This window comes from Ranitomeya variabilis, chromosome 7 (genome assembly GCF_051348905.1).
Source record: "Ranitomeya variabilis isolate aRanVar5 chromosome 7, aRanVar5.hap1, whole genome shotgun sequence".
Classification (NCBI taxonomy): Eukaryota; Metazoa; Chordata; class Amphibia; order Anura; family Dendrobatidae; genus Ranitomeya; species Ranitomeya variabilis.
In genome coordinates, this window is record NC_135238.1 from 177,512,453 (window position 1) to 177,539,231 (window position 26,779).

The 26,779-nt window shown below is 42.4% G+C and overlaps 1 protein-coding gene across 8 annotated transcripts in view; it reads right to left on the reverse strand.

The window, feature by feature from the left end:
• Positions 1–26,779, reverse strand: part of AGAP1 (ArfGAP with GTPase domain, ankyrin repeat and PH domain 1) — a 450,161-nt gene that overhangs the window by 69,296 nt on the left and 354,086 nt on the right. For all 8 annotated transcript variants that reach the window (XM_077272354.1, XM_077272355.1, XM_077272357.1 and 5 more), the window contains 2 exons: positions 22,335–22,503; positions 8,048–8,215 (listed from right to left, as the gene is read on the reverse strand). In XM_077272354.1, the coding sequence (XP_077128469.1) occupies positions 8,048–8,215; positions 22,335–22,503 (337 nt within the window). The remainder of the gene's footprint in view (positions 1–8,047; positions 8,216–22,334; positions 22,504–26,779) is intronic.

The window sequence follows — 26,779 nt, forward strand, 5'->3', positions numbered from 1 at the left end:
CCATGACTGAAAAGTGAATGCTGCCGGGGAAAATAAAGTTAATTTTCTCCCCGCTGCATTCGCCTGCGTGCAGGCACCGGACAGCATAATAACGCTATTTACCTTCAGATTAACCGTATATCTACAGGTTAATAGTATTTTTTCTGGTGACAGGTTCCTTTTAATTCCATTGCACTTCTGTAAAAAATATTTCCAACCTACACTCCTAGAGATGCAGTAAAAAAAGAGGACTCCACTAAAACACTTAAAGAAACACTCCCATCAAAGTTTGTATCCTCTTAATATATTGCAATCATATTATATAGCACTGTGTACTTGCAATTGCTCATTTTGCCTTTCTGCCCAGTAAATTCATCTTTTCTCTGCTCTATGTAGAAACATGAAGTCTCTTGTCCCTGTTAAAATCATTCCCCTGTTCACATCCTGACCCAGCTGCCCTTTCCGCCTCTTGCCATATATTTTTGCAATGATTAATGACTCTCAGTGAAAATTGACCTCCTGTTTCTACATAGGGCCTAGAAGGATTCAGCTAGTCAGTTAGTAATCACCTGATGTCATAGACCTAATGGAAAACAGAAGGATTGGCTGGGTAGAAAGGCAAAATGCGCAATTGTAAGTACACAGTGATATATAATATGATGACTTCAATATATTAAGAGGATAATAATTTTGATGGAAGGAGGAGAAGGAGGAGGGCTTCTTTAAAGGGAACCTGTCACCCCCAAAATCGAAGGTGAGCCAAGCCCACTCACATCAGGTGCTTATCTACAGCATTCTGGAATGCTGTAGATAAGACCCCGATGTATCCTGAAAGATGAGAAAAAGAGGTTAGATTATACTCACCCAGGGGCGTTCCCGCTGCAGTCCGGTCAGGAAAGGTCAGAGAGGCCCAGCACCTGCGCACTGCAGTACTTGCTCTGCCCTCAACAGGGCAGACAAAGTACGCCTGCGCCGGAGCCGCGGCGTGAAGAAGAGGACGTCATCCTATGAAGATGAGAGGCCCCGGACCGCGACGCTCATCGGATCGGACCGCCTGCCCAGGTGAGTATAATCTAACCTCTTTTTCTCATCATTCAGGATACATCGGTGGCTTATCTACAGCATTCCAGAATGCTGTAGATAAGCCCCTGATGCTGGTGGGCTTAGCTCATCTTCGATTTTGGGGGTGACAGGATCCCTTTAAGGATGAAAGAGGGGTTTCAATCAGAAGGAATAAAGTGTAGAACTGCATGAGAATGATCCAAATATTAAGACTTAATATAAGGCTGAATCATGAATCAGATAAACTACCTTCAAGACGACCGATGTTTTCATTGCGTATGTGATTGACATCTAATAGTACCCGGTCTTTGGGTGTCCCCAAATCTGCCTTGCACTCATCCTTTGTAATAGTATTAGGTGTAGGTATAAAGTGTAGGTCTTGCTCAAGATTGTCCACCACCTGCAGAGGCCTGTGAGAAGGTAGACTAGTCCCACCGCCATTACTGACCAGGGAACAAAACCATTATTGTTTTATCACTGAAGAATAAGTCTTTCTTGACCTTTGATCTACAATTCACAAGGGGTCCTCGACTACCTCTGGCTGCAGGTGCTCTGGTGGTGAAGGAGTTATTGCACCTAGGAATCATTTCAATGCCTGGAGTTGGTTGAGAGCTTCACTGCTCTACTGACAAATCATACAAGACAGCTAATTTTACAAGTCAGGTAGCAGATACCACACAGCCGGCAAAAAGCGGGAAGAAGCTGACATCAGACCCTCCAACTCCTGCCTCCTCCCCCTATTGCCCCCCCAGACCTCATTCTGACATTCTTTTCTTTAACAGCACCTCCTGTTTTGTGGTCCTTCAGATAAAGTAATTTATCTAATTAGGAAACGTTCAGAGCGGCTTTCAAAGGCGGGAGCCACAGGGAAACACAGACTGCTTAAAAAATAAGATCCTTTTACTCTGCCCCCCATGCATGCCGTTAATTGAATGCGAGGAGGGGGAAAGAAAGCATTGAAATCAGAAAATAAAATGAAGACCCGATGTGTGTTATTTTGTCTTGGACAAAAAGCGGGGACAATAAGCAGCATATTCACTAGCAAAGAAGAACATTTAAATCCCAAAGATAGAGAAGAACAAGAAGAAACAAGAGAAAAAACTTGTCTCTCCGTCCCCGCTGATATCACACGCACATTAACACAGAGCTTTTAAATTCAGAACCTTTTAATGAAAGGGAAGAGAGAAAGTTTAAATTAAAAGGATCCGACTTGTTTGATGTAAATGACAAAAAAAGGAAATAAAAAAGTTAAAAGTACGGAACGACAATCGTTGATCTGCCAGAAAGTGGGGGGGCTGAGACGCTGAATTCCCTGCCTGTAGAAGGTGGGGGGCACTTTAGAAAAAAAGTTTTATTACAAGGGAATATCAGATGCATTTATCATTTTCCTCGCATTGCCAAGTCCCTGATTATTCCTCATTTCCCTTTTTGTCATGTTCCTGATGAGTTTTTTACGCTGCTGTAGTTAACTCCTAGGTGATACATAAAACACTAAGAAGCCTGTATCAAAAGGGTTAATGTTGCAATTTCAGAAAAACTCTTTGAAACCTGTGAATTTTCAGGCAGGGTGGGAAGTTCTTTTATATCATTGCTTGTAATGTCAACGGCATCTTTCGATACAACAGAAAATAATAGGGTAATATCATAGTATATGTATAACGTACTGTGCAAAAGTTTCAGGCAGGCGTGAAACAATGCTGAAAAGTAAGAATGCTTTCAGTGCTAACTTATTTTTATCAATTAACAAAATGAATGAAGAAAAAAAGAAATTAAATCAAAATCAATATTTGGGGTTACCGCTCTTAGCCTTCAAAACAACTTCAATTCTTCAGTTGCACAAAGTCAGGGATATTGTAGTTTAATAGTCCGGTGTTTAAGTAACCAATTATACCAAACAGGCGATAATCATCATCATTTTAATATGGAGGTTGAAACATAGTCATGAAAACAAGCAGCTGCGCAGGAGGCTTGAAACTGGATGAGGAACTGCCAAACTCTGCTACAAAGGTGAGGTTATGGAAGACTGTTTCATGTCACTATAGCAAGACTGAGCACAGCATCAAGACAAGGTAGTTATACTGCATCAGTAAGGTCTCTTCCAGGGAAAGATTTTAAAGTAGTTCCAAGCTTTTTTGCAGAAACGCTAAGAAATAGGCAACGTTGAAGACTGTGGACACAGTGGTAGGGTAGGCCAAGAACACTTGGTGCAGCACATGAAGTACACACCTTGATCACTTCCCTTTGAAAGTGGAAGGTGCCCAGCAGTGCCATCAGCTCAGAACTGACAGTAACCAGTGGGAGCCAGCTACAACCATCTACTGTTTGGAGAAGACTGCACAAAAGTGGTCTTCATAAAAGAACTAAGGCCAAAAAGCCATAAATTCAACATGGAAACTAGGCCAAGCGGCTCAGCTATGCAAATAATCATAAGACCTGCAATGCAGAAAAATAGCAGCAAGTGCTCTGGACTGACAAGTCAAAATCTGAAATATCTGTCTGTAAAAAGAGGCAGCTTGTTGACCGAAGGGGCAATAATGAGTGCCAACAGACTACAGTGAAGCATGGTGGAGGTTCCTTGCGAGTATGGGACTGCTTTTTAGCAAATGAAGTTGGACATTTTATCAGGATTAATAATGCTGTCAATGCTGAGAAATACAGGAAAATACATATCTGTCATACAATACCTACAGGGTGGCATCGGATAGGCTCCAAACATATTCTGTAGCAGAATGTCCCAAAAAATACAACCAGTATCAAGAAGAACTATCTTCAGCATAAAGAAGAAGGAGGCATCCTGGAAGTGAGGATCTAGTGCCCACAGAGTCCTGATGTCAACATCAAGTCTGTCTGGGATTACATGAAGAGACAGAAGGATTTGCACAGTTTGCAAACCACAGAAGATCTGTGGTTTATTCTCCAACAACCTCCCTATTAAGTTCCTTCACAAACTGTGTGTACCTAGGAGAAGTGATGCTATTTTGTAAGACACACCAAATTTCTCTTTTGTTCACTCAATTTTCAGTTTTGCCAACTGATAAAAAATTAACCATGAACCCTTCGACTTTTCAAAGAGTTTTTAAATTACAGCATCATTTCCACACTTGCCTAAAACTTTTGCTGCACATCACTGTATATCTGTGTAAACGCAGATCAGAGAAGTCAATCATTAACAAATACTGCTATATTTCCGTTTCTGAATTATGGATTTGTTCAGACTGATTGAAGTATACCCTATTGGTACTAAAACAAAGGATGATGATCATAGTTTTTTAAATCGGTCATCATAAAAAATAATGAATCTGCATTTATGCACATAAAATTTGCAACGATTGAAAATTATTTTAATTTTCCTTTTACACTCCTTAAAGGGGCTGTTCGGTCTTAAACTACAAGTCTGCAAGCACTCTATGTGACTGCAGACTTGTGAATCCCAACATCGCTCACAGTGCACGCTGTAAGGATTCTCCTCCGCCAGCTCCATTAATGGGCAGTCATGTGACTGCAGGTATGTAATATGCAAACTCCCGGCCACATTCCCACTAGACTGTATCCAGCCTCACCAAATGCAAGGGTAGTGCAAATGATAAACCGCACATCATTTAAAAAGCTAGTTTATTGGAGACAACTCTCCATTAAAGCTTGAGCAAGTGTTTCGTATGTAGAAAGTGGAGGAAGAGCCTACTAGACTCCTCTAGCAGCAGCTCATCGACAGCGAGAAAGAAAGGATCGGGTGTATGAATTCAAGTGTAAGATTCTTTACCCTTTCGACATGTGTTGGTTAGAGTCGTAAGTAACGTGGGACAACTGTAATGTAATGCATTTGGAGGCCTTAAAAGGGTTATTTTCATCTGAACCTTTCATGGCTGAAACGGTAAGCGTTACATCCACGTTCATACCACTGGAGATGGAGCTACAGAACAGCCAAGGACGCCTAAGGTACTCTGTTCCATAACCCCAATAGAAATAAATGGGAATTAAAATATATCAAAATACAAAGTATCTGATTGTTTTAAGGCATTGTAGGTGAGAGACTTATCTATGCCATTCATATGCCCTAATAAAGCCATGGGTCATCAATATACTTTGCTGAAAGCAATAAGATGTAAATGATCCATTCCTATAAAAGTCAGGCATGAATTATGGAACTGGTAAGCGTTGTACTGAAAACATTCAGGTGGCTTACAATTACTGGAGATCTTTAGGAAAGTTTTTTTTCCAAATGTTACAAAACTGAGATGTCAGCATTCTTGTTGGGTTAAAAGCAGCTGAATGTCTCCATACAATCTTGTACAGAAATACACAAGGCAGCAAATACAATGTTAGCAGTCGTATTCTGCGCTAGAATATATACTCCATGTAGATAAGAAACCTTACACCTAAAAGAGCCCCCGATTTCTCCCCTAGCACACAGCAGTGGAATTAACAGGAGAGAAGAAGGTTACTCTCGCTTTTAAGGTTCCTGATCTAGATGAATAAAAACACACACAGCCGTTTTCTGGGCTCTCTGCAGACTGCATTGTTCCTCTGTGACAATGCTCACAAATAGCGTCTCTCACAGGAGACATCTTCAAACCCTCCCCCCTCCCTTAACGCACGGCTGTCTTTTTTTGGCTGCACGAATCCTTGTTATTATTTCTTGCGCCTCTGAAGCCGTCTCTCTTCTCTCTTTCCCTCTGTTCCGTTCCCCGTCACAAGATTGTCACTTGGAGGAATCTTTCCCTTTCTAGTGCCTTTCTCTTGGAAGAAGCTTAAAGCCTCGTCCCTGGCTGTCACTTCAATGGGGTTAGAGCCACGTTCCTACCTCTGCTGTCTGCATCACCTGAATTCCTGAGAAAAATCTTTGCTCCGGAACCAGAGAATTTGTGCAAATTACAGCTAAAAGTTGCTGCCGCACATTAATAATCTCATTGCTGGCTGCTTTAAAGGGAAAAGTGCAGGAGCAGCGCTGAATTATACATACATACACGACATAATGATATGATCACATTTCTTACATTTGGCAATCTGTCTGGCATATCAATGACACAAGTTTTACACCAAAGGCCACTTACAGATGATACATTAAGTTTATAAATAGTGACGTTTCCAAGCAGATGCAACTTACAGATGTTTTATACCGCAGGAGGAGGATGCAAGAAATGGGGTCAAACGGAAAACTAAATGTCGGAGACTGATATTTGCTTTTGGGACGCTCCGGTCCAAGTGCGGGCCGAAGTGCTGGATATTGATGTGAGTTTCCCGCATCACACTCACAAGTGTGACCCCGGCCTAAGTACAAGTTACGGTACTATTACAGACGCAGAAGCTGTGGGCACCGGTTGTGGGTTACCGTCAATTGTTCACGTGCGGTATGGCAAATGGAAAGGACAGGTTAACTAAGTGTGAAAAAGGAGCAAGCGGCTCACAAGTCCCGGGGCACGGCAAAATACTCTAGCAACAGTCCAAACGATAGCAGGAACTCACATCTTCTTAAAAGGATTTCTTTATTTATCTAGTAGGTGAAAAGGCACAAAAAATGGCTTAGCACAACAGCACAAAAATCGAAAAGGCAAAAAAGAAATAACTGCTGCGCTCCCAAGCAACATGTTTCAGACCTGCATGGTCCTTTGTGAAGCCGGACAACCAGTTTTTGTGTCTTTTCTACTACTGGATCAATAAAGCATTTCTTTTAAGAAGATGTGAGTGCCGGCTATCGTTTGGACTGTTGTGGCCGCTGATGCACATGTCACAGCCCCCCACTATGGAATAAGATATCGTTTTTCTCTAGTCACCTGGCTGCCACATACTGCTAGGGCTAACTAGTACATTTTGAATGCATTGTGTTCACAAATTTTGGTCATAAAGTTTTCTTTCCTGTGAGTTATGGAAAATCACAGGATCTTACAAGATCTTAGAGAAGACAAGCTCTCAGAGCAGCATCACAGTGTGTGAATAAGTATGAATGATGCAGACTACATACAGTTTACTACATTTACCAAAATCAGGTAACATCACATTACTCAGTGTGCCTGTCTGGTGGTCATTATCATTAAGGTCTACAATTTATATAGAGAAAACACATTTATCAAACTTTATGACGAAAAATGGGTCATGTAGTTCTTTTAATCCATCAGATTGTGCAGATGTTATTGTGTCTTGTTATGTTGATCCTCCAAAATTGGTCTAAAGATCCCAATTGGATAAGATTATCCCTTTCCCTTTAATCAGATTATACAGAGTGGTGGATATCAGAGGGTATCCCACAATAACAAGGTGGGGTTTGTGTATGAAAAAAAAATAAAAAATCACAGGATATAAAACCTACAGGTCTGACATTTTGCTTAGCTCACCAAATCTATAAGCTAAGAAGAGAGTTATCACAATGCCCGAGACATGCGAGCTGCAGCACACAGCCCAGTCGGCGGCACACAGCCCAGTCAGCGGCACACAGCCCAGTCGGCGGCACACAGCACAGTCGGCGGCACACAGCACAGTCGGCGGCACACAGCACAGTCGGCGGCACACAGCACAGTCGGCGGCACACAGCACAGTCGGCGGCACACAGCACAGTCTGCAGCTTCCCCTGTGCTTTCTCATTGATTTAAATCAAGAAGGAAGGATTTTGATGTCATGCGGGCGTTGCTGTGAAGGAGGACAGGAAGGTTCCGGATTAAAAGGATTTATTGCACTAAGCGCTTTAGGGACGTTCCGTCCCGTTCATTGGCCAACATCTTTATGAAAATTTGGAATGATCTTTATAACCATAGCTTGTGATACATGGAATTTGTTTTTAGCAATACAAGTAAATTATTATTTCCTACTGATTATTTGGTGCGAGCCCTTACACATTCAATCGTGATGGCGGACAGAAGCTGAATTATTATCTGATAAAAACAAGTTTTTGGCAGCATGGGGGGCAAAAGAAAAAAAAATATATAATACTAAAGTCAGGCTAGGAAATTGTAGCTTTTATTTCATGGATCTGCTGGAAATTCACTTTGCTATTATTGGCTTACAATGCACTTACCACTACTGATGGCAGAGTTTGCGAGTACAGCTCCTTCGCTCCACTGATCAGCACTGGATACAGAGTAAGACCGTTGATGCATACCATCTAGGCGGCTGAAAGAGCCAAGGCTAATGCCACTTTGACCGCTGGCCATTTGGGTAACTGATGTGCTGCTTGTAACATTTCCTGCAAAGATAATCAAAAAAGATTTTTTATCTTTCACACACTGACAATATATAGACAGGCACAAAAACATATAGACTGTACGAAAAGTGGCACTCACCACCACCAGATGTAAAAGATCAAGTAAACTTCTTTATTGAGGACTCACAGAATGACAGGTAATAAGACGACTAGACCATGTAGGCGAACAGATGTTTAGTGTGAACCCACTCTTCCTCTAATCCTTCTAAGCCAGCTGAGAGGAAGAATGGGTTACATGCTACATACCTGTTAGACTATCCATCTCTCATCCCCTGGCATTATGTGATTCCGCAGTACTACTTACTATTTTACATCTGGTGGTGAGTGCCCCTTTATAACCTTTGTACTTTTCATTTAGACTTTACTATAAGGTAAAGCACCACAATTCTTGTTTTAGCTACTTTTGGGCAGTGCCAGCATTTTCTAAGCCTGTATCATACATTATGTAGCTACAATAGTATGACATCTGTAATGGGTAGTGTAAGGGGCTAGACCGTGAGTATAGCATCCATGAGCTGAAAACATCACGTCTGATGACACCTTTCTTGTGAGCCCTCGCGGGCAGGGTCCTCTCTCCTCCTGTACCAGTTGTGACTTGTATTGTTTAAGATTATTGTACTTGTTTTTATTATGTACACCCCTCCTCATGTAAAGCACCATGGAATAAATGGCGCTAGAATAGTAAATAATAATAATAACAATTACATGGGCTGTATTTTTGCAGATACACAGTCCATGTGTGAACTAATCCCTGGGCTGCTCCCTAATAGAGTGTGTCTGTCATTACTAATAGGCCATGTATAATGTGCAATCTATAACTCTTTATGTGGCACAGGTGCTTTTTGGCACCATGGCTTGTGTACAACTGCTACATTTTTGGAAACCGGGTCGATACGTATGTGAGTCTGGTAGGCAAGTGACAATTTTGGAGTACCTATAAATTACCGTAACTAACTTTTATATCTTTTTTATGCGCAAGAATAAAAAAAAGCAGTCCTGCCATTGCGGTTTTAGGTTATTCATTTTTTGCTATTTACTTGCTGCACACAAAGTGTTAACTTCATTCCGTGAGTCAGTACAGTTATGGCAATACCTGACTGATAATAGTTTTATTCAGTGGTGTTACTGGAAGCTCAGAAAAACTTTAATAGGGCCACCAAATGTCAAGGGTCTGTAATGGTATTGGTCATGTAATATGGAAGAAAGAGGACAATTAGGCCCTATTAGTTTCCAGCACCCTACAACCCCTGCTCCCACTGTAGCTACGATTCTTTTTTAGTCATGTTTAAAATAAATACAAAGATAATTTCGCTTAGTTTTGTCTTATTGTGAGAGTAATTGAGGGCTTATTTGTGGAGGGACAAAATGAAATTTTCATTATCCACCCTTTTCTTGTTCCCTTTCCCAACTCATTTTTACTTATTTTCCTTGGTTCCCCTCTCTCCACCTCCCCTTACCTCTCATACAATTTCCTCTCATATATAATGCTGTTCTTGAAAATCTCAATAAAAATAACTTGTTGAAGAAGAAATTTTCATTGGTGCAATTTTGTGATATATACATCTTTTTGATCACTTTTTATGTCACTTTTTGTGGGGTGGAATGAACAAAAAACAGAGGCCGATTCTGGAGTTATTTAAGCTTTCCAAAGTGTTTTAGGCAAACACTGATGAATCGGGGACATTAAATGGAACCTGTCACCCCCAAAATCGCTGGTGATGTAAGCTCACCGGCATCAGGGGCTTATCTACAGCATTCTGTAATGCTGTAGATAAGCCGCCGATGTTACCTAAAAGAGGAGAAAAAGACGTTAGATTATACTCACCCAGGGGCGGTCCCGCTGCGGTCCGGTCGGATGGGTGTCTCCGGTCCGCTCCGGCACCTCCCATCTTCATTCCATGACGTCCTCTTCGGGTCTTTACGCCGCGGCTCCGGAAAGGTCAGAGAGGCCCGGCGCCTGCGCACTGCAGTACTTTGCTCTGCCCTCAACAGGGCAGACAAAGTACGCCTGCGCCGGAGCTTACCTCACCAGCCATTTTGGGGGTGACAGGTTCCCTTTAAGTCTGGAGTTCACTACGCAGAATAATAGAAATGGTAACTTTCTTCTGACGTTGGATATGATTATGGACATACTCAAGTTTATTTTTAGATTTCACGACTTCCATAATTGAACTTATAAAACTAAAATCTTTTCCTTGGTTGCCATATTTTAAGACCCATAACTTCTTTAACTTTTGTACACAGAGGTGTGTGGGGCTGTTTTGCAAAATATGCCTTTTTTTAAACCATATTTATAATTCATATCACAGGGCTTATATTGCAATTCTTCATACACATGTAGTGTTTTTTCCCAATATGTCGGTATTCTATCAGCAGGCTGCCTGTTAGAAGAAGTCTAATGTATGCTAATAGGCTTTCATTCACACCAGACATTGAGGCCGTTCTTTAAGGCCTCCAGTTTCTTTAGCAGCCCATGAACATCCTGTGGTCGTCTTACGCTTTCCCTCTGTCAAACTCCTTAAATGCAGTGGCTGCTATTGACTGACAACTGAGGGGTTAACCTGCCGTGAATGGAGCTAGCTCTGATCCCAGTTGACTCCGGGTCAGGATGGCACAAGGAAAAACTATTAGGTTTGCGCAGTTCCTGTGACGTACATATACATCCTGATATGATAAATTATAACTCATCAATACATACAGTCATGGCCAAAAGTATTCACACCCCTGCAATTCTGTCAGATAATACTCAGTTTCTTCCTGAAAATGATTGCAAACACAAATTCTTTGGTATTATTATCTTCATTTAATTTGTCTTAAATGAAAAAACACAAAAGAGAATGAAGCAAAAAGCAAAACATTGATCATTTCACACAAAACTCCAAAAATGGCCCAGACAAAAATATTGGCACCCTCAGCCTAATACTTGGTTGCACAACCTTTAGCCAAAATAACTGCGACCAACCGCTCTCGGTAACCATCAATGAGTTTCTTAAAAATGCTCTGCTGGAATTTTAAACCATTCTTCTTTGGCAAACTGCTCCAGGTCCCTGATATTTGAAGGGTGCCTTCTCCAAACTGCCATTTTTAGATCTCTCCACAGGCGTTCTATGGGATTCAGGTCTGGATTCATTACTGGCCACCTTAGAAGTTCCCAGTGCTTTCTCTCAAACCATTTTCTAGTGCTTTTTGAAGTGTGTTTTGGGTCATTGTCCTGCTGGAAGACCCATTACCTCTGAGGGAGACCCAGCTTTCTCACACTGGGCCCTACATTATGCTGCAAAATTTGTTGGTAGTCTTCAGACTTCATAATGCCATGCACACGGTCAAGCAGTCCTTTGCCAGAGGCAGCAAAGCAACCCCAAAACATCAGGGAACCTCCGCCATGTTTGACTGTAGGGACCGTGTTGTTTTCTTTGAATGCCTCTTTTTTTTCTCCTGTAAACTCTATGTTGATGCCTTTGCCCAAAAAGCTCTACTTTTGTCTCATCTGACCAGAGAACATTCTTCCAAAACGTTTTAGGCTTTTTCAGGTAAGTTTTGGCAAACTCCAGCCTGGCTTTTTTATGTGTCGGGGTAAGAAGTGGGGTCCTCCTGGGGCTCCTACCATACAGTCCCTTTTCATTCAGACGCCGACGGATAGTAAGGGTTGACACTGTTGTACCCTCGGACTGCAGGGCAGCTTGAACTTGTTTGGATGTTAGTCGAGGTTCTTTATCCAACATAAGCACAATCTTGCGTTGAAATCTCTTGTCAATTTTTCTTTACCATCCACATCTAGGGAGGTTAGCCACAGGGCAATGGGCTTTAAACTTCTTGATGACACTGCGCACTGTAGACACAGGAACATTCTAGTCTTTGGAGATGGACTTGTAGCCTTGAGATTGATCATGCTTTCTCACAATTTGGTTTCTCAAGTCCTCAGACAGTTCTTTGGTCTTCTTTCTTTTCTCCATGCTCAATGTGGTACACACAAGGACACAGGACAGAGGTTGAGTCAACTTTAATCCATGTTAACTGGCTGTAAGTGTGATTTAGTTATTGCCAACACCTGTTAGGTGCCACAGGTAAGTTACAGGTGCTGTTAATTACACAAATTAGAGAAGCATCACATGATTTTTCAAACAGTGCCAATACTTTTGTCCACCCCCTTTTTATGTTTGATGTGGAATTATATCCAATTTGGCTTTAGGACATTTCTTTTTGTGTTTTTTTCATTTAAGACAAATTAAATGAAGATAATAATAACAAAGAATTTGTGTTTGCAATCATTTTCAGGAAGAAACTGAGTATTATCTGACAGAATTGCAGGGGTGTGAATACTTTTGGCCATGACTGTACATGTACATCAAATTGTGTTTTTAAAGGAGCTGTCCACTTTTTACAATCTTTTTTGTTAGAAGATGACCTTCTTGCTCGATGATTGGTCTAATTTGGATATGTATTTGGCAATCTGATGACCTACAGGATAACTGATGATGAGACCCATTAAAAATTATTTCCAGAATTTAACATGGATTTTGGTGCAAATTCCACACACAAATCTATCTCAAACCCAACAAGAATACTCTTTCCGTGCATGTGAATGGGGTTTCTACAATCCTGTTCACATGCTATGGAAAATATCCATACAGAAAAAAAAAACCTACTGATTTTGCAAGAAAAATTAATTAATTAGCCTCATTGATTGTGGCTAATGGTTGTGCGGTCCTGTAGCAGTTCAATCTGCGCATCTGTGGCAGAAATCCAATAGTCTGTGTCATATTTCTGACAAAACTCATGTCAGAGGTACTCAGATGTGGTCTACAGTTTTTGTAGCTGATTTTTGGGTGAAGATTCCGCAAAGGAAGACGGGACAAAAAAAATAATGAGGATTTCGCTTTGTTTTAGGTTTGGGACGTACGGTTTATCTGAATCAGGGGTGGACATATCATTGCTGCAACCAAAGAGGTCAGGGGGCCATTTCCATTCCCAAAACAGCTGAAATTGTGTCTTATGATGAGCTACTGGACTGAAAAGGGCGCATATACTATTCTTGCATGGGGCCCTTTTCAGTCTGTGTCCACCAGTGAAGTGAATACTGGTTTCGGATGCGCCTTGTCTTACAGTACAAGTAAGGTACACCCTGGTTCAATGCACCGAGAGAACAGTGAACGGGACAGAGAGCGAGCAAAAAAAGTAAGCAAAGCTAGGGGCAGACGGGGAACTAAAGCTCGGAACAAATCAGGATTGTGGGCGAAGCTCCGGGATTTATGGTGGGAAATGACAAAACAAAGCTGCCGAAAGGACATAAAATGATCCAAGTAAAGAATATTACTGCATCTAATGCTGAAGTCCAATTACCCCAGTAAATGCAGCCCAAGTCATACCACTTTATGTGTCTCAGACACACATTTCCCTCTCCATAGGTTTTTTTCCCCCCAGTTCCTTGACTCAATTTTTATTATTATTATTCTCACATTTACTTGCTCCCGCCACAGCAAGAGCAGCGTCAGTTGGCGCCTGTCGGCAGCGAGAGGCTTCCTGATAAACAGCCTCTGCAGGACACACAACAGGGATAATGTACACTTAAGTACTAGCAATGTGCTGCCATTCTGCACAGCCGATTACTCCCCGCGCCTGTCACTCAAAGAGGAAATGGCTGAACCCATTAGATAGAAACCTTTGCAATGTATCCTAAATGCGTCCTGCAAAGCGATTAATCTGAGAGCTGGAGGATGCCTAGAGAGGGGCTCCTCTCAATGATGGGACTGAGGGGGTTCATGGGGGGGTGCACATAACAGCAGCGCTGTTACCCCTTCCCCCCCACTGTCTCGTTAATCAAGATCTGCTTATTGCCCCCACCACAGTCGCAGAGGACAGACCCCCTCTTAAACACTCATTAGGAAACATCTCCAGTGCACAGCTGAGTGGAAAGTGTGACAGAGGCGGTGAGAGACAGGAAGAGAAGTGATGAAGAGAGGGTGGGTGCGAGAGGTAAAACAAAGAAACCAAAACTGGGTGCTCCGGCCATGGAGGGTGCAGAGGACGTCCTGCTTTATGGTGGAATTACAGGTATATAACTTTACCGGACCCCCACAATATAGTGCTGCAGAAAGCGAAGGGAAAAAGTGCACCGGAGAAAAGACCGACAACATGGAGGAGGAGGAGGAAGAAGAGGGGGACCAAAGCAAGTCCGATGGCATTAATATTCATGACAATAATTAGTATTCTAGGTCACTGAATATTCATTGCTATTAGTTTGGATTTTATGGGTTTACGAGATGTTCTGATTGTTGGAGTGTGGAGGGCGCCGCGCGATGAGGACTTTTAAGATGTCATCAGCAGTTCAACGCTGAAAACACATTAGTGGTTTTGGGTAAAAATCAGCCCCTTGTCTCTTGATGGATTTAACATTACGAGAGAGACCTGGGGCTAGTGGAGAGTGGAGGAACAGAGGAGGGGGGATTAGTCCTGCCTCTCCAAGGGGGAAGCAGGCAATGAGTTTTACATGGCTTAAGCAAGAATACAAAGAAATGTGGTGCTGGATCTGTATCTACTTCTAGACAAGACTGATCATTGGAAAGTCACAGGTCACCAGCCATCACTGTGGCATCGCCAGAAGCCACTGCGCCTCGATAGAAAATGCATAATAGGGTCTCACTATCCGTGATGGGCTATTCATATTACTAAGTGTCTCTTAGAAGGGGTATTACAGCTCTGCTCACTTCTGTGTTAGGTGGTGAGCTGGACCGGTGAGATCACATCTACCGATTCATGCCAGGACGCAGGGTCATTTGGCAGGTATCAACAGATGTGATCTCACTGGTCCCTCTCAGCCCAATACGAAAGTGACAGGAGCCGAAACAACCATTTAAAGGAAATCTATCAGCTCCAAAATCAATATCACAATAAGCAGAGGTCTTTGTAGCCAAGAGAAGCAATACCTTTAATTGAATAATTCATTGGATAGTTTTGGAGAAACAATTCTTTATATTTACAGGCAGTATGGGTTGGGTTGTGAGGTTCAGAACACCCTTCCTCTGATAGTTTCGCATAGGCAGCCAGGGAAATTGTGGGTGGAAGGGTACTGCTGAACCTCACCACCCCACCCAACGTGCTCGGACACCTTAATTTGCATATACATATAGAAAGTTTTCCCTAAAACTATCAAATGGATTTTAAACTAAATGATTGGTTCATCTTTGGGCAAAGATCCCTTCCAGGACCAGTGCTCACTTTCATATCGATTTTGGAGCGGACAAGACTCGTTAATGAGAAGCGATCATCAGAAAACAACCTATTGTTAAAATCAGGTTTTTGTGTTAAATATTTTTGTGATATTTTTTTCCCCATGTCACAATCTATTAAAAGATAAATAAAAATATTGCAATTTTCATACAGGCCCCTGGGGACCTGTTTTTTTTTTTTTTTTTTTAGACTCTTAAGGGACCGATACATCAAAGTGTTTACACCGGATTGGAGAAAAATACTTAATAAAAAAAAAAAAAAGGTAGCAAAATGTTCACATTTTCATGTTAGTCCTGACCAGCTATACCATAGTATATACTTGTTGCTTGGGTTTTCCTGATCATGCTCGGGTGTTCTCCGAGTATTTAGCCATGCTCGGGGATTTAGTTTGTGTCGCCGCAGCTGCATGATTTGTGGCTTTTAGACAGCTTGAATACATGTGGGGATTGCCTGTTTGTTAGGCAATCCCCACACGTATTCAAGCTGTCTAGCAGCCACAAATCGTGCAGCTGCTTGACAAACTAAATCCCCGAGCATGGCTAAATACTCGGAGACCACCCGAGCATGCTCAGGAAAACCCAAGCAACAAGTATACTTGCTCATCACTAGCACACACCACTGAGAAAATGCGCCAAATTCATCAAGTGGCATGCGCCCTATAAATAGGTCAGCACATCTTACCCCACCACACACCTTCATTAAGACTAGCGTATACAACGCCACTCTAAATGACTCGGATCTTAAATGTTTTGTGCGCCAGTCTTGGCGAACTGTGAGCTGCAGTAAGATTTGCCCAATTCATTAAGAGGCATGCGCCGTAATGAATTTGGGGTATTATTCAACTGCAGTGCACCAGCACCAAAAATGTTACTACGGTGAAGGACTGGAGTACATTTCTAGTGTAAAGTATCCTACCTCGTCCCAGGTCCACCTACTTATCTAAAAGTAAGCTGAGCTGGCTGGAAATGGCGTAAACACCTCAAAAGCCAAAAAATAGGAGCGTAGCTTCAAACTGAGCAAAAATATTGCAACATTTCATTGTGTTTTATGCCAGAATTTTGGTGAAAACCCATAGATTAATTTTTAGTGTGTCAGGAAACAACACATGGACGTTAGCCACAATGAACAAATTATGACCCTATCATTAGTATTGAAGTATCTAATGAGCAAAGGTCATTGTGAAAGGAGCGAGAGCAGGGTCGGCTGTCACATCGCCTATTGTGATTGGTGGATCCTGTGTCTTACCCGTCATTGTAATCCTGCCTCTGATGGATAATTAAACTCCTGCAAATTGGTCTTGAAAGGACAGGAGGTTTAAAAACAACCTGGTGGCCAGTTTGAAAATTATAAGATTACTAACTTTGAGTTTTTGTTTTTTTTTAGTAAAGATCATGATATAAAAAAACAAATTGACAAAAAAAAAAAAAAAAACAACATGTAAAATAAAAATCTTCTGATGACTGCTTCCCCTTAAATATCATGTTATGTCCCCTGTTACTTACACATAATAAGAAAATTACCTGCATCTCGTCATCATACACGCAAGAAAAAAATTCAATATCCCTCTTTCTGCGCTTACCATGAACACAATGTTTTTCCACTAATGCACTATAAAACTGGATTTAGCCCATCAAGTGTCCCAGTGACTCTACAGTTCATACATGTTCCTTCCTATTAAAAACTACTCAGCACTGATTAATGAACACTGAACATAAATTTTTTTTTTTTTTTTTTTTTTTTTACAGTGGACTCGTCTGATTTAGGCTGGGATTATAGCATAATTGTAATCAACGTAAAATACTGTCTAGAGGGAAATGCTGAAACCTGCCCATGGAATAATCCTGAATAAAGCAACAACTGGGCAGCAACATTCCTGCTGTCAAAATGGTGTATCCCTACAGACTGGCACTGAAAGCAGCGAGTGGACAATCGGATAGTACAGAGACATGCATCAGGTTACACCCACAAGTCAATTTATTCACAAAATTCTGGTAGGAATAACAGAGGAATGGCACAAAAGAGGATTCTGCTAAAAGAAACTCTAGATTTTTTGTTCCACGAGTAATATAATGCTACAGTGACAGGAGCAGTAACCGGTCCTCTATTAATAATGCACAAATACAGCGACAACTACCGTATATACTCGAGTATAAGCCGACATGAGTATAAGCCGACCCCCTAATTTTGCCACAAAAAACTGGGAAAACTTATTGACTCGAGTATAAGCCTAGGGTGGAAAATGCAGCAGCTACCGGTGAATTTCAAAAATAAAAATAGATGCTCCATACCATTCATTATTGCCCCATAGATGCTCCATATAAAGCTGTGCAATATATAATGCTCCATACCATTGATTATTGCCCCATATATTATCCATATATAGCTGTGCCATATAGAATGCTCTGCACCGTTCATTATGGCCCCATAGATGCTCCATATAAAGCTGTGCCACATATACAATGCTCTGCACCGTTCATTATGGCCCTATAGATGCTCCATATAAAGCTGTGCCATATATGCTCTGCACCATTCATTATGGCCCCATAGATTCTCCACATAAAGCTGTGCCATATATGCTCTGCACCGTTCATTATGGCCCTATAGATGCTCCACATAAAGCTGTGCCATATATGCTCTGCACCGTTCATTATGGCCCTATAGATGCTCCATATAAAGCTGTGCCATATATGCTCTGCACCGTTCATTATGGCCCCATAGATGCTCCTTATAAAGCTGTGCCATATATGCTCTGCACCGTTCAGTTTGGCCCCATAGATGCTCATTATAAAGCTGTGCCCTATATGCTATGCACTGTTCAGTTTGGCCCCATAGATGCTCCTTATAAAGCTGTGCCCTATATGCTCTGCACCGTTCAGTTTGGCCCCATAGATGCTCCTTATAAATCTGTGCCCTATATGCTCTGCACCGTTCAGTTTGGCCCCATAGATGCTCCTTATAAATCTGTTCCCTATATGCTCTGCAGCGTTCAGTTTGGCCCCATAGATACTCCACATAAATCTGTGCCATATATAACGCTGCTGCTGCTGCAATAAACAAAAAAAACCACATACTCACCTCTCTTGCTTGCAGCTCCTCAGCGTCCCGTCCCCTCTCCGCACTGACTGATCAGGCAGAGGGCGGCGCGCACACTATATGCGTCATCGCGCCCTCTGACCTGAACAGTCAGAGCGGAGAGACGCCGGGAAGACGGAGCGGCGCCCGGCGTGTGGAACGAGGACAGGTAAATATGCGATACTTACCTGCTCCCGGCGTCCCGCTCCTTCCCCCGGACAGCTGGTCTCCGGGTGCCGCAGCCTCTTCCTCTATCAGCGGTCACCGGCACCGCTGATTAGAGAAATGAATATGCGGCTCCACCCCTATGGGAGTGGAGTCCATATTCATAAGTTTAATGAGCGGTCCCACGTGACCGCTGTACAGGGGAAGAGCTGCGGCACCCGAAGACAGTGTGACGGGCAGGGGGAGGATCAGGATCGCCGGGACTAGGTAAGTATGCCTCAGCGCCCTCTCCCCCTCACCCCCCGACCCTGCCACAGACCGTGACTCGAGTATAAGCCGAGAGGGGCACTTTCAGCCCAAAAATTTGGGCTGAAAATCTCGGCTTATACTCGAGTATATACGGTAAATAACTAACAAATACTAAAGTCTGAAAAATGTGCGAGTATTGCTGACAGTCCCAATATTCTGCTGACTGCGGTCCCAATTTCCCACTGACACCGTCCCAATATTTTTCACAAACTTCCCCCCCCCCCCCCCCATCACAGGTATTACTACTGTCCTCTTATAACAAGGCTGGTGTTGTGCAGGTCACATGATTATATATATATATATATATATATATATATATATATATATATATATATCTCTATCTATCTATAGATATATATATATATATATTTACACATATACACACACCGTAGAGATATATATATATATATCTATATCTATATATATATCTATTTTTTTTTAAATAAAGACTCAGTGCTTTAAGCTCTTTTCAGACTATATATTTTGCTTCCGCTAAATGCGTACATTGGAAAAGCTTCTGACGTCTACTTTTAATGAAAGCCTGTGAAGGATGCATTACTGCGGCATTTGTCACCCAAAGGATTGAATTGCAAAAAAAAGCATAGCAGGTTTTTTTTATTAAGTGCATGACACTGAATGGAAAACTGCTATTTGCCGTGTTATTTCATACAGTAAAAAGATGGGAATCCCAATGTATATTGCCCTCAGTCAGTTGAGTGGGTGTTTAATCAAAACAGAGTTTTTAAGACTCTCTAAGTCCTATGCAAGTCATAATTTCTGGGTCAATGGTTTTAGACCTATAACCTATGCTAAGCAACTTCATATAATAAATTCTCAAATAATAAACAAATAGAAGCATAAAAAAATAAAAAGCACAAATAATCAACAAACAAAATAGATCAGTACTGTAGCTTTTCTCAAACTATAAATCTAAAGCTGGGTACACCACTTTCTGGTCCCCGTTTAGCAATCAGAGAGGGCATTTATCTGAATATCAAAAAACAGTATTTTGAAGCCATTCACTATTATGTGGCAACCAAACCCTAAAACATAAAACTTTGGACTTTTCTAGTCTACTACAATATTAAGTTTGTTTAAAAAGGAGGACACTTTAAAGTCACAAGAAACCTGCTGATTTTGTCCAGATGAAAAGTTTCAGTTTCATGTACAGTGGGCTCATTGACTTTACTCTTTAAAAATTGGCGGATAACCTACTCATTGCCCAGGCAGCTGGCGACAGGTCGCCGTTTAGTTCTGCATGGGAAAAGGAGTTGGACAAACCTTTTGATGATTCAGAATAGGCCAAATGTTTCCTATTGCCCCGCAAGACCTCAATTGGCACCAGAAGACCTAACTTCAAGATGGGCTCTAGATGGCATCAAGTACCGGCAGTTCTCCATAGATTGTACCCTCCAGTTTAGAGGTTGGTAGACGTTGCGTAGGAGAGGGTACAATGACACATATATGGTGAAAGTGTCCTATAATAAAAAATTTCTGGACACAAGTGGTCCTTCTGATCAAGAAGATCACTGGCCTCTCTGTCCCTAAATCCCCCGAGGCTTTATTGCTTTTAATGTTACCAATAAGTTTCTCAAAATATAAAAAAATCAAAATCCCCGATAGGCTACCTCGAACAAGCAGCCAAAAGTGTAAAGCCCCCGTCTCACATAGCGAGATCGCTAGCGAGATCGCTGCTGAGTCACTAGTTTTGTGACGCAACAGCGACCTCAGTAGCGATCTCGCTATGTGTGACACGTACCAGCGATCAGGCCCCTGCTGTGAGATCGCTGGTCGTGTCGGAATGGCCTGGACCTTTTTTTGGTCGTTGAGGTCCCGCTGACATCGCTGAATCGGTGTGTGTGACACCGATCCAGCGATGTCTTCACTGGTAACCAAGGTAAACATCGGGTTACTAAGCGCAGGGCCGCGCTTAGTAACCCGATGTTTACCCAAAAAAACAAACAGTACATACTCGCCTTTCAGTGTCCCTTGCCGTCTGCTTCCTGCTCTGACTGAGCCGCCGTACAGTGAGAGCGCAGCGGTGACGTCACTGCTGTGATCTGCTCTCACTGTACGGCACTCAGAGCAGGAAGCAGACGGCAAGGGACCTGACGGACATCAGAAGGCGAGTATGTACTGTTTGTTATTTTTTACTTTTACGCTGGTAACCAGGGTAAACATCGGGTTACTAAGCGCGGCCCTGCGCTTAGTAACCCGATGTTTACCCTGGTTACCCGGGTGCTGCAGGGGGACTTCGGCATCGTTGAGGACAGTTTCAACGATGCCGAAGTCGTTCCCCTGATCGTTGGTCGCTGGAGAGAGCTGTCTGTGTGACAGATCCCCAGCGACCACACAACGACTTACCAACGATCACGGCCAGGTCATATCGCTGGTCGTGATCGTTGGTAAATCGCTATGTGAGACGGGGCCTTTATTCCTCGTCACTGGAAGAGGAGCTCTCCACTCACCCTAGCGGAATGGTTCTCTTAAGTTCCTCAATAGGATGGAACACCTGATTGCTTTATCACCTGTAGATGCTGTTAAATACTGTGTAGTATGGAGAGATTGGATTGAATTCCAAGAATCTGATGCTTATCGCCTTGCTGCAAACTGATATCCCTTGTCATATTGTGTGGGACATAACCATATTTTATCAATTTATATCCTACGCTTGTCTGCTCACTCCCACGTGGAAGGATAATAACCTACTCCCCCATTGAACAGTATGTTGAACAGTATGCGTTATGTATCTTCATAGTTAATGTTCCTTACTATCACCTGACTTATTTCTTCTTTATGATCGACATGTTAAAAATGTTGAATAAACATTGAATTTGAAAAAAAAAGTGGTGGAAAGAAATGTCAGGCATGTGGAATTTTAATGCTCAAGTCTTTTTCTCTAATTGAAAATAATCTTCCGTCTGAGGTGTCAGGTAGGAAGTGACTTAATTCAACTTCCTACTGACAAGGGATAAATGATTGGCTAAACCAGAGGTGACTGTTTTTGGAGAAGTTGAAGGAATAGTTGTTGGCCAAAGGGGCATTCGGATACAATTTATTTTGAATGCGGATGGGCTCTTTTCAAATTGAGAGTTGAGCACCATCAGTTCCTAGATCATGGTTTCCCACAAAACCAAGGTGTCATGTCAAGGATCTTAAATAGAGCATTTGTTGCACAAATGTGCAGTCGCTCCATTTACACTCCATGGGAATTACAGAAATAGCTGAGCTTCATCGAAAACTGAAGAAGCAGTCTAAAGAAAGCAAAACTCAAGTCAGGACCTGTGAAAATTACGCTAACTCATCTCAGTGTGACACATGTCCATACCTGTATTTGGGGAGATCTGCAGCCCGCTGACCTCTTTGGTCAGACCATTAGTTTTAGGACTGGCAATGGGTGCACACGATGATGTTGCTCGTGGAGGCCTCTTCCCTGGAACCTTCACTGTAGTCCTGAGCAGATCAATCTCCTTGCCATGGACGTTCTGCATGTAATCCTAAAAAAAAGGGATTTTTATTTGACGGAGAATAGAACACATTTACATAGGCGCTAGCACATGCTTGCAGAGTTATGTACAGTACATAAAAGGTGACAAAAACAGAATGAGAAAGAAATGGTCCTTAAGGTTCAAGAGCATCAAGAAGTGTTCTGAATACAATTATTTCACATGGATTTAACCTTTAAGCACAACAGTCCTGTGCTGCTGTGGCCTTTCCACTATTTCCCTGCACAATCACTTAATCTTGCAGGGAAATAGTCGTTTCACCTACAGAACAATGTGACTGTCGTAATGGCCATTCGGTTTTCCAGGCCAAACAACTGTTTCCCTGCAAGATTAAGTGATGGGACTGGAAAACAATGGAAAAACTGCAGAGCTACAGGTCTGTTTTGGTTTTTAGCGGCAGCATGACCGCTGTGTGTGAACACAGATTTAGAGGTGAGGCTGCAAGTTGTACCTAATGTTTGGCCAAGATATGGTTAAATAACATGCAGCAAAAGCATCTTGGCTATACATTAACCACAACGTGTGGTAGACCCCCAGCAGTGCACAATCTGTAACACAAATAGGACTTTACTGGTCACAGCCTATCGGCAGAAATGATAAGGTGACAAAGTGGTTTATTGTAGACCACCTTGTTTCCTTCAAGTCTCCTAGGCAGACATGGGGGAAATAACTGGAAACAGAACTCCACATTACATTTTTTGGACTCTTGAGTAGGTGTAGGTTCGCTGGAGGAAAATCTGGATATACAGGTAATGATGACGACTCGGTAATCGGAAACACTTTCCCCTCAAACACACATTCACACATAAAGCCCCCCATCCATAACGGTTGGACAAACAAGCCTTCTCTCCCAATTCCTCCATAAACAGTAACGTTTGGTTGATAATTCCTCTCTGAAACCAGTCTCCTCTGTCAGCAGCTTATTTCTTTGAGAACAAAAGATTGTTCTTCAGGAATGTGAAGTATGGGGCCTAGCGTCTTTCCTCCCGACAGCTGATGTCGGGGAAGAGTCGGGAGACCCCATACACATTAGACTGTCATACGATCCTGCCGCAGTTCAGCTGACATTAGTCTAATGTTTATAGGGGGCTGACAGTCTAATGTTTATAGGGGGTTAACTGTATAGACCTGGTTTTTAACACTACATTCTGTAATCCGGTAAGCGACATATTGTATCTTTTGTTATTCAAATAAAGCTTATAAAATGCATGATCAGTAAGAACAAAAAAAAATGCTTAATGCTTCCACAGAGGCGGAATTCACACTAATGTAAATCAATGTTCTTTACAGCAGCTATGATTGAACAACAGGGGATTTTTGTAATGGATCTATATGGAACTTTATTTATTTTATTATGTAGCATGCTATATTATTCAGAGGAATACACTAAGGATTCCATGACGTGTACTACGGATAAATGGCTCAGTGAAACCATACTGTAGCATTCGTTACCTTTGCATAGACCAGCAGACTACTCTTTTATACAGGTAAAAAAAAACTGTTTAATAGCCTATCAAAAGCTACAAGAACACAATTTGGCAACTGGTTGAATGTAGGCCTATGACATGCAAGGGTTACGGAGGTATATATAGCAAAAAGGGGTGTGAAAGTGTCCTACTATGAAAAAAGTGGCCAACATGGAAATACAGTTTCTGTTTAGGTAAAACATGGCCGTTCAAAACTCAAGGGTTCTCCGTCTTTCTGTTTTTTTAATGAGGACAACTGGAGCAAATGGTGAAGAATTGGACAGAGTCTTAACTTGAAGCAGGAAGAATTGTAATATTTTCAGAGACTTGAAGCTCAATTCATCCAGGGACCAGTGGTCAAACCTACTATAAAATGCAGTTGTCTGGTGGGAGAGGACTGGTATACCACTGAGGTCTGTGAAGAGCTGGGTGAAAACCCTTATGTTAGTACATTGCCCCTTGGTGGTTAACATTTGGGATTCAGCACCTATTGGGTCAAGACAGCTAAAAATGGCTGAATACGATTAAAAAAAAACCCCACAAAAGAAGACAACTGAGCTGTAACACGTTTTTATTTTAAGATAAAATATATATTTTTTCATAGGGGCATATAATAGATCTGTGCAATGTTAGGCTGTGTGTGACATTGCAAGAAAGATTGGTTAAATAGATAAATGGCCTAAACAACTGAAAAAGGCATACGCTTGACCTGAAACACAAAAGAAATGTACAATATTCTCCTTGCACATAGGTATTGTGTATTCAATAATCACTGAAGGGTCCGCATTGTCAAGCTGGCCTCATTTCTCCATGTAAATACCAGTAATAGGCTGTGTCCTGGTTCACAAATGTAGATTTCTCCCCCAACTACCATCAATCCAAAATCACTGATCAGAGGCAAACAGCAGAAGATCAGGGTACAAGGCCACTTAACAAAGCTTGAGAAGGAGGCAGCTCAGACACTTGTGAGATTAAGGACATTTAACAAGTCTCTGGGGTCTACTCCAGGAACCCCCTCCCTTCCCAAGCCCCTATCCTGCCCCTCTAAAACCAGAAAACAGCCATAATTGCCAAGCTATTAGCATGTTCTGCTCTCTCTGTCGCTAATCTCTTAACATAGGAAACAAATAAACCCGCACAAGTGGGGAGATTATCAGCGAGAGAAGCTGGCCCCTGTCCTGCGTATTACACGGTTATTGAGACCTCCAGCATGGAGAGCGGCCCAGCATGTGATATATGCTGATCAGAGTAGCCTTTCTAAAGTCTGAGCGATAGAGGGAAATAAACTGAAGACGCCCCACTAGGCATGAAAATGGTATTTGGGGATATAGCATAATCCTCCGGGCCCTAGACAGAAGAACGCATCTCTGCAGAAAACGGCCCAAAAGAACAATTTTATAAACTTTGGTCAATTCTCGAAATGCTAAAAATTCAACGTGAGTTCTCGCCTTCTTGTGCTTCCATCATAACTCTTCTACCTCCAGGAGAGATTGCAGAAGGTGGTACACAGACAGATGTAGCCACATATACTGCTTTACAATACGTTGCCAGCCCCCCACCGCTCCCCAGAAGGAAAGGGTTAACATTGCTTCCCCTAATTATGTTGCATCTTATTGCCATACACTTAATTAGCTGCATTAATGTGATTTCTTTTTACATAGGCAAGCAATTAAGGGCTATGATTGAGTTTCATTCAATTAGCCTCAACAAACATGCTAATTGATGTCCCAGATGCAAATGAGATGTGGTGAGATAGAGTGGCGCACACTGCGCGGTGGGAGGGGGGAACCTTTGCTGGGAGAGTGGGGTCTCCGCGGGGTCTGGCTGCCGTCTTGCACCCCATGATAGTCATCTCATGGGGGGCCCCGGCTCTGAGACTGGAGCAAGTGCCTTCGTTGCAGGGTAAGGAGGGGTATAAGATTTCATCACACCCCCAGGGCAGTTTCTTAAAGCCGCAACAATTAGCTGGTGCAGACGGGAGAAATAAGACAATAGCGTGCTGCAGTCTGCTGTGCCTTCACAAACTTGGGGTTCTCCAGCGTATAGGGAAAGGCAATACCACAGACAGTGCCCCTCTGATCGCATTCACGGCCTGCATTGCACAGTATATAAAACGGACATATGTATTAAATAATTCATCTGTTGTACATACATCACTGTACCTTTATTTAATCTCCTTGGACGCTTGCAGGATGACTTCCAATGCACCATCGCTGTGATATGATCTGGATCCTACAGTTACATTCTCACGTAAGGGTCATTTTTCTCATATTTGCTCAGGATTGCATTAATACAAGTGTTTTTTTTAATCCCATATCTTAGGCTGTGCTGCCCCTCCCTGACCAAGGTTTTCCGACATGGGGGAAAAAAGAAAAAAAAAAAGAAAAACCCATAACCTCTTGGCATAAGAGGGAGAGAAGCGGGGGCTCGCTCGCCTTTTGCTTATTGCGTTTAAGGCATTACACGCAGCAGCACGGAGGGAAGCAACACTAATTTTAATGCCATAAAATGCTCTAGAAGTGCCCCAGGCCCTGGCTACGTGGGAGCTACTTGCACCTAAATAAGACACGGTTCATTTCCTCTGCAGCTTAGCCTAATGTAATCAGCAGCCTGGAGACGTGAGCGCCACTGAGCAGATAGAGAGGGGGGACACCGCCAGCGGTCCGGGGGGCCGCGGACAGATTGCTGTTGATTAGAGAATTTTTCAGTTTTGACAAGGATGTAATGAAGAGCTCGTGGAGTTGTTCACCTGAGGAGGGGGCAGTTTGCTAGCGCGTCACAACTGAAGCCTTCTAGTTCCA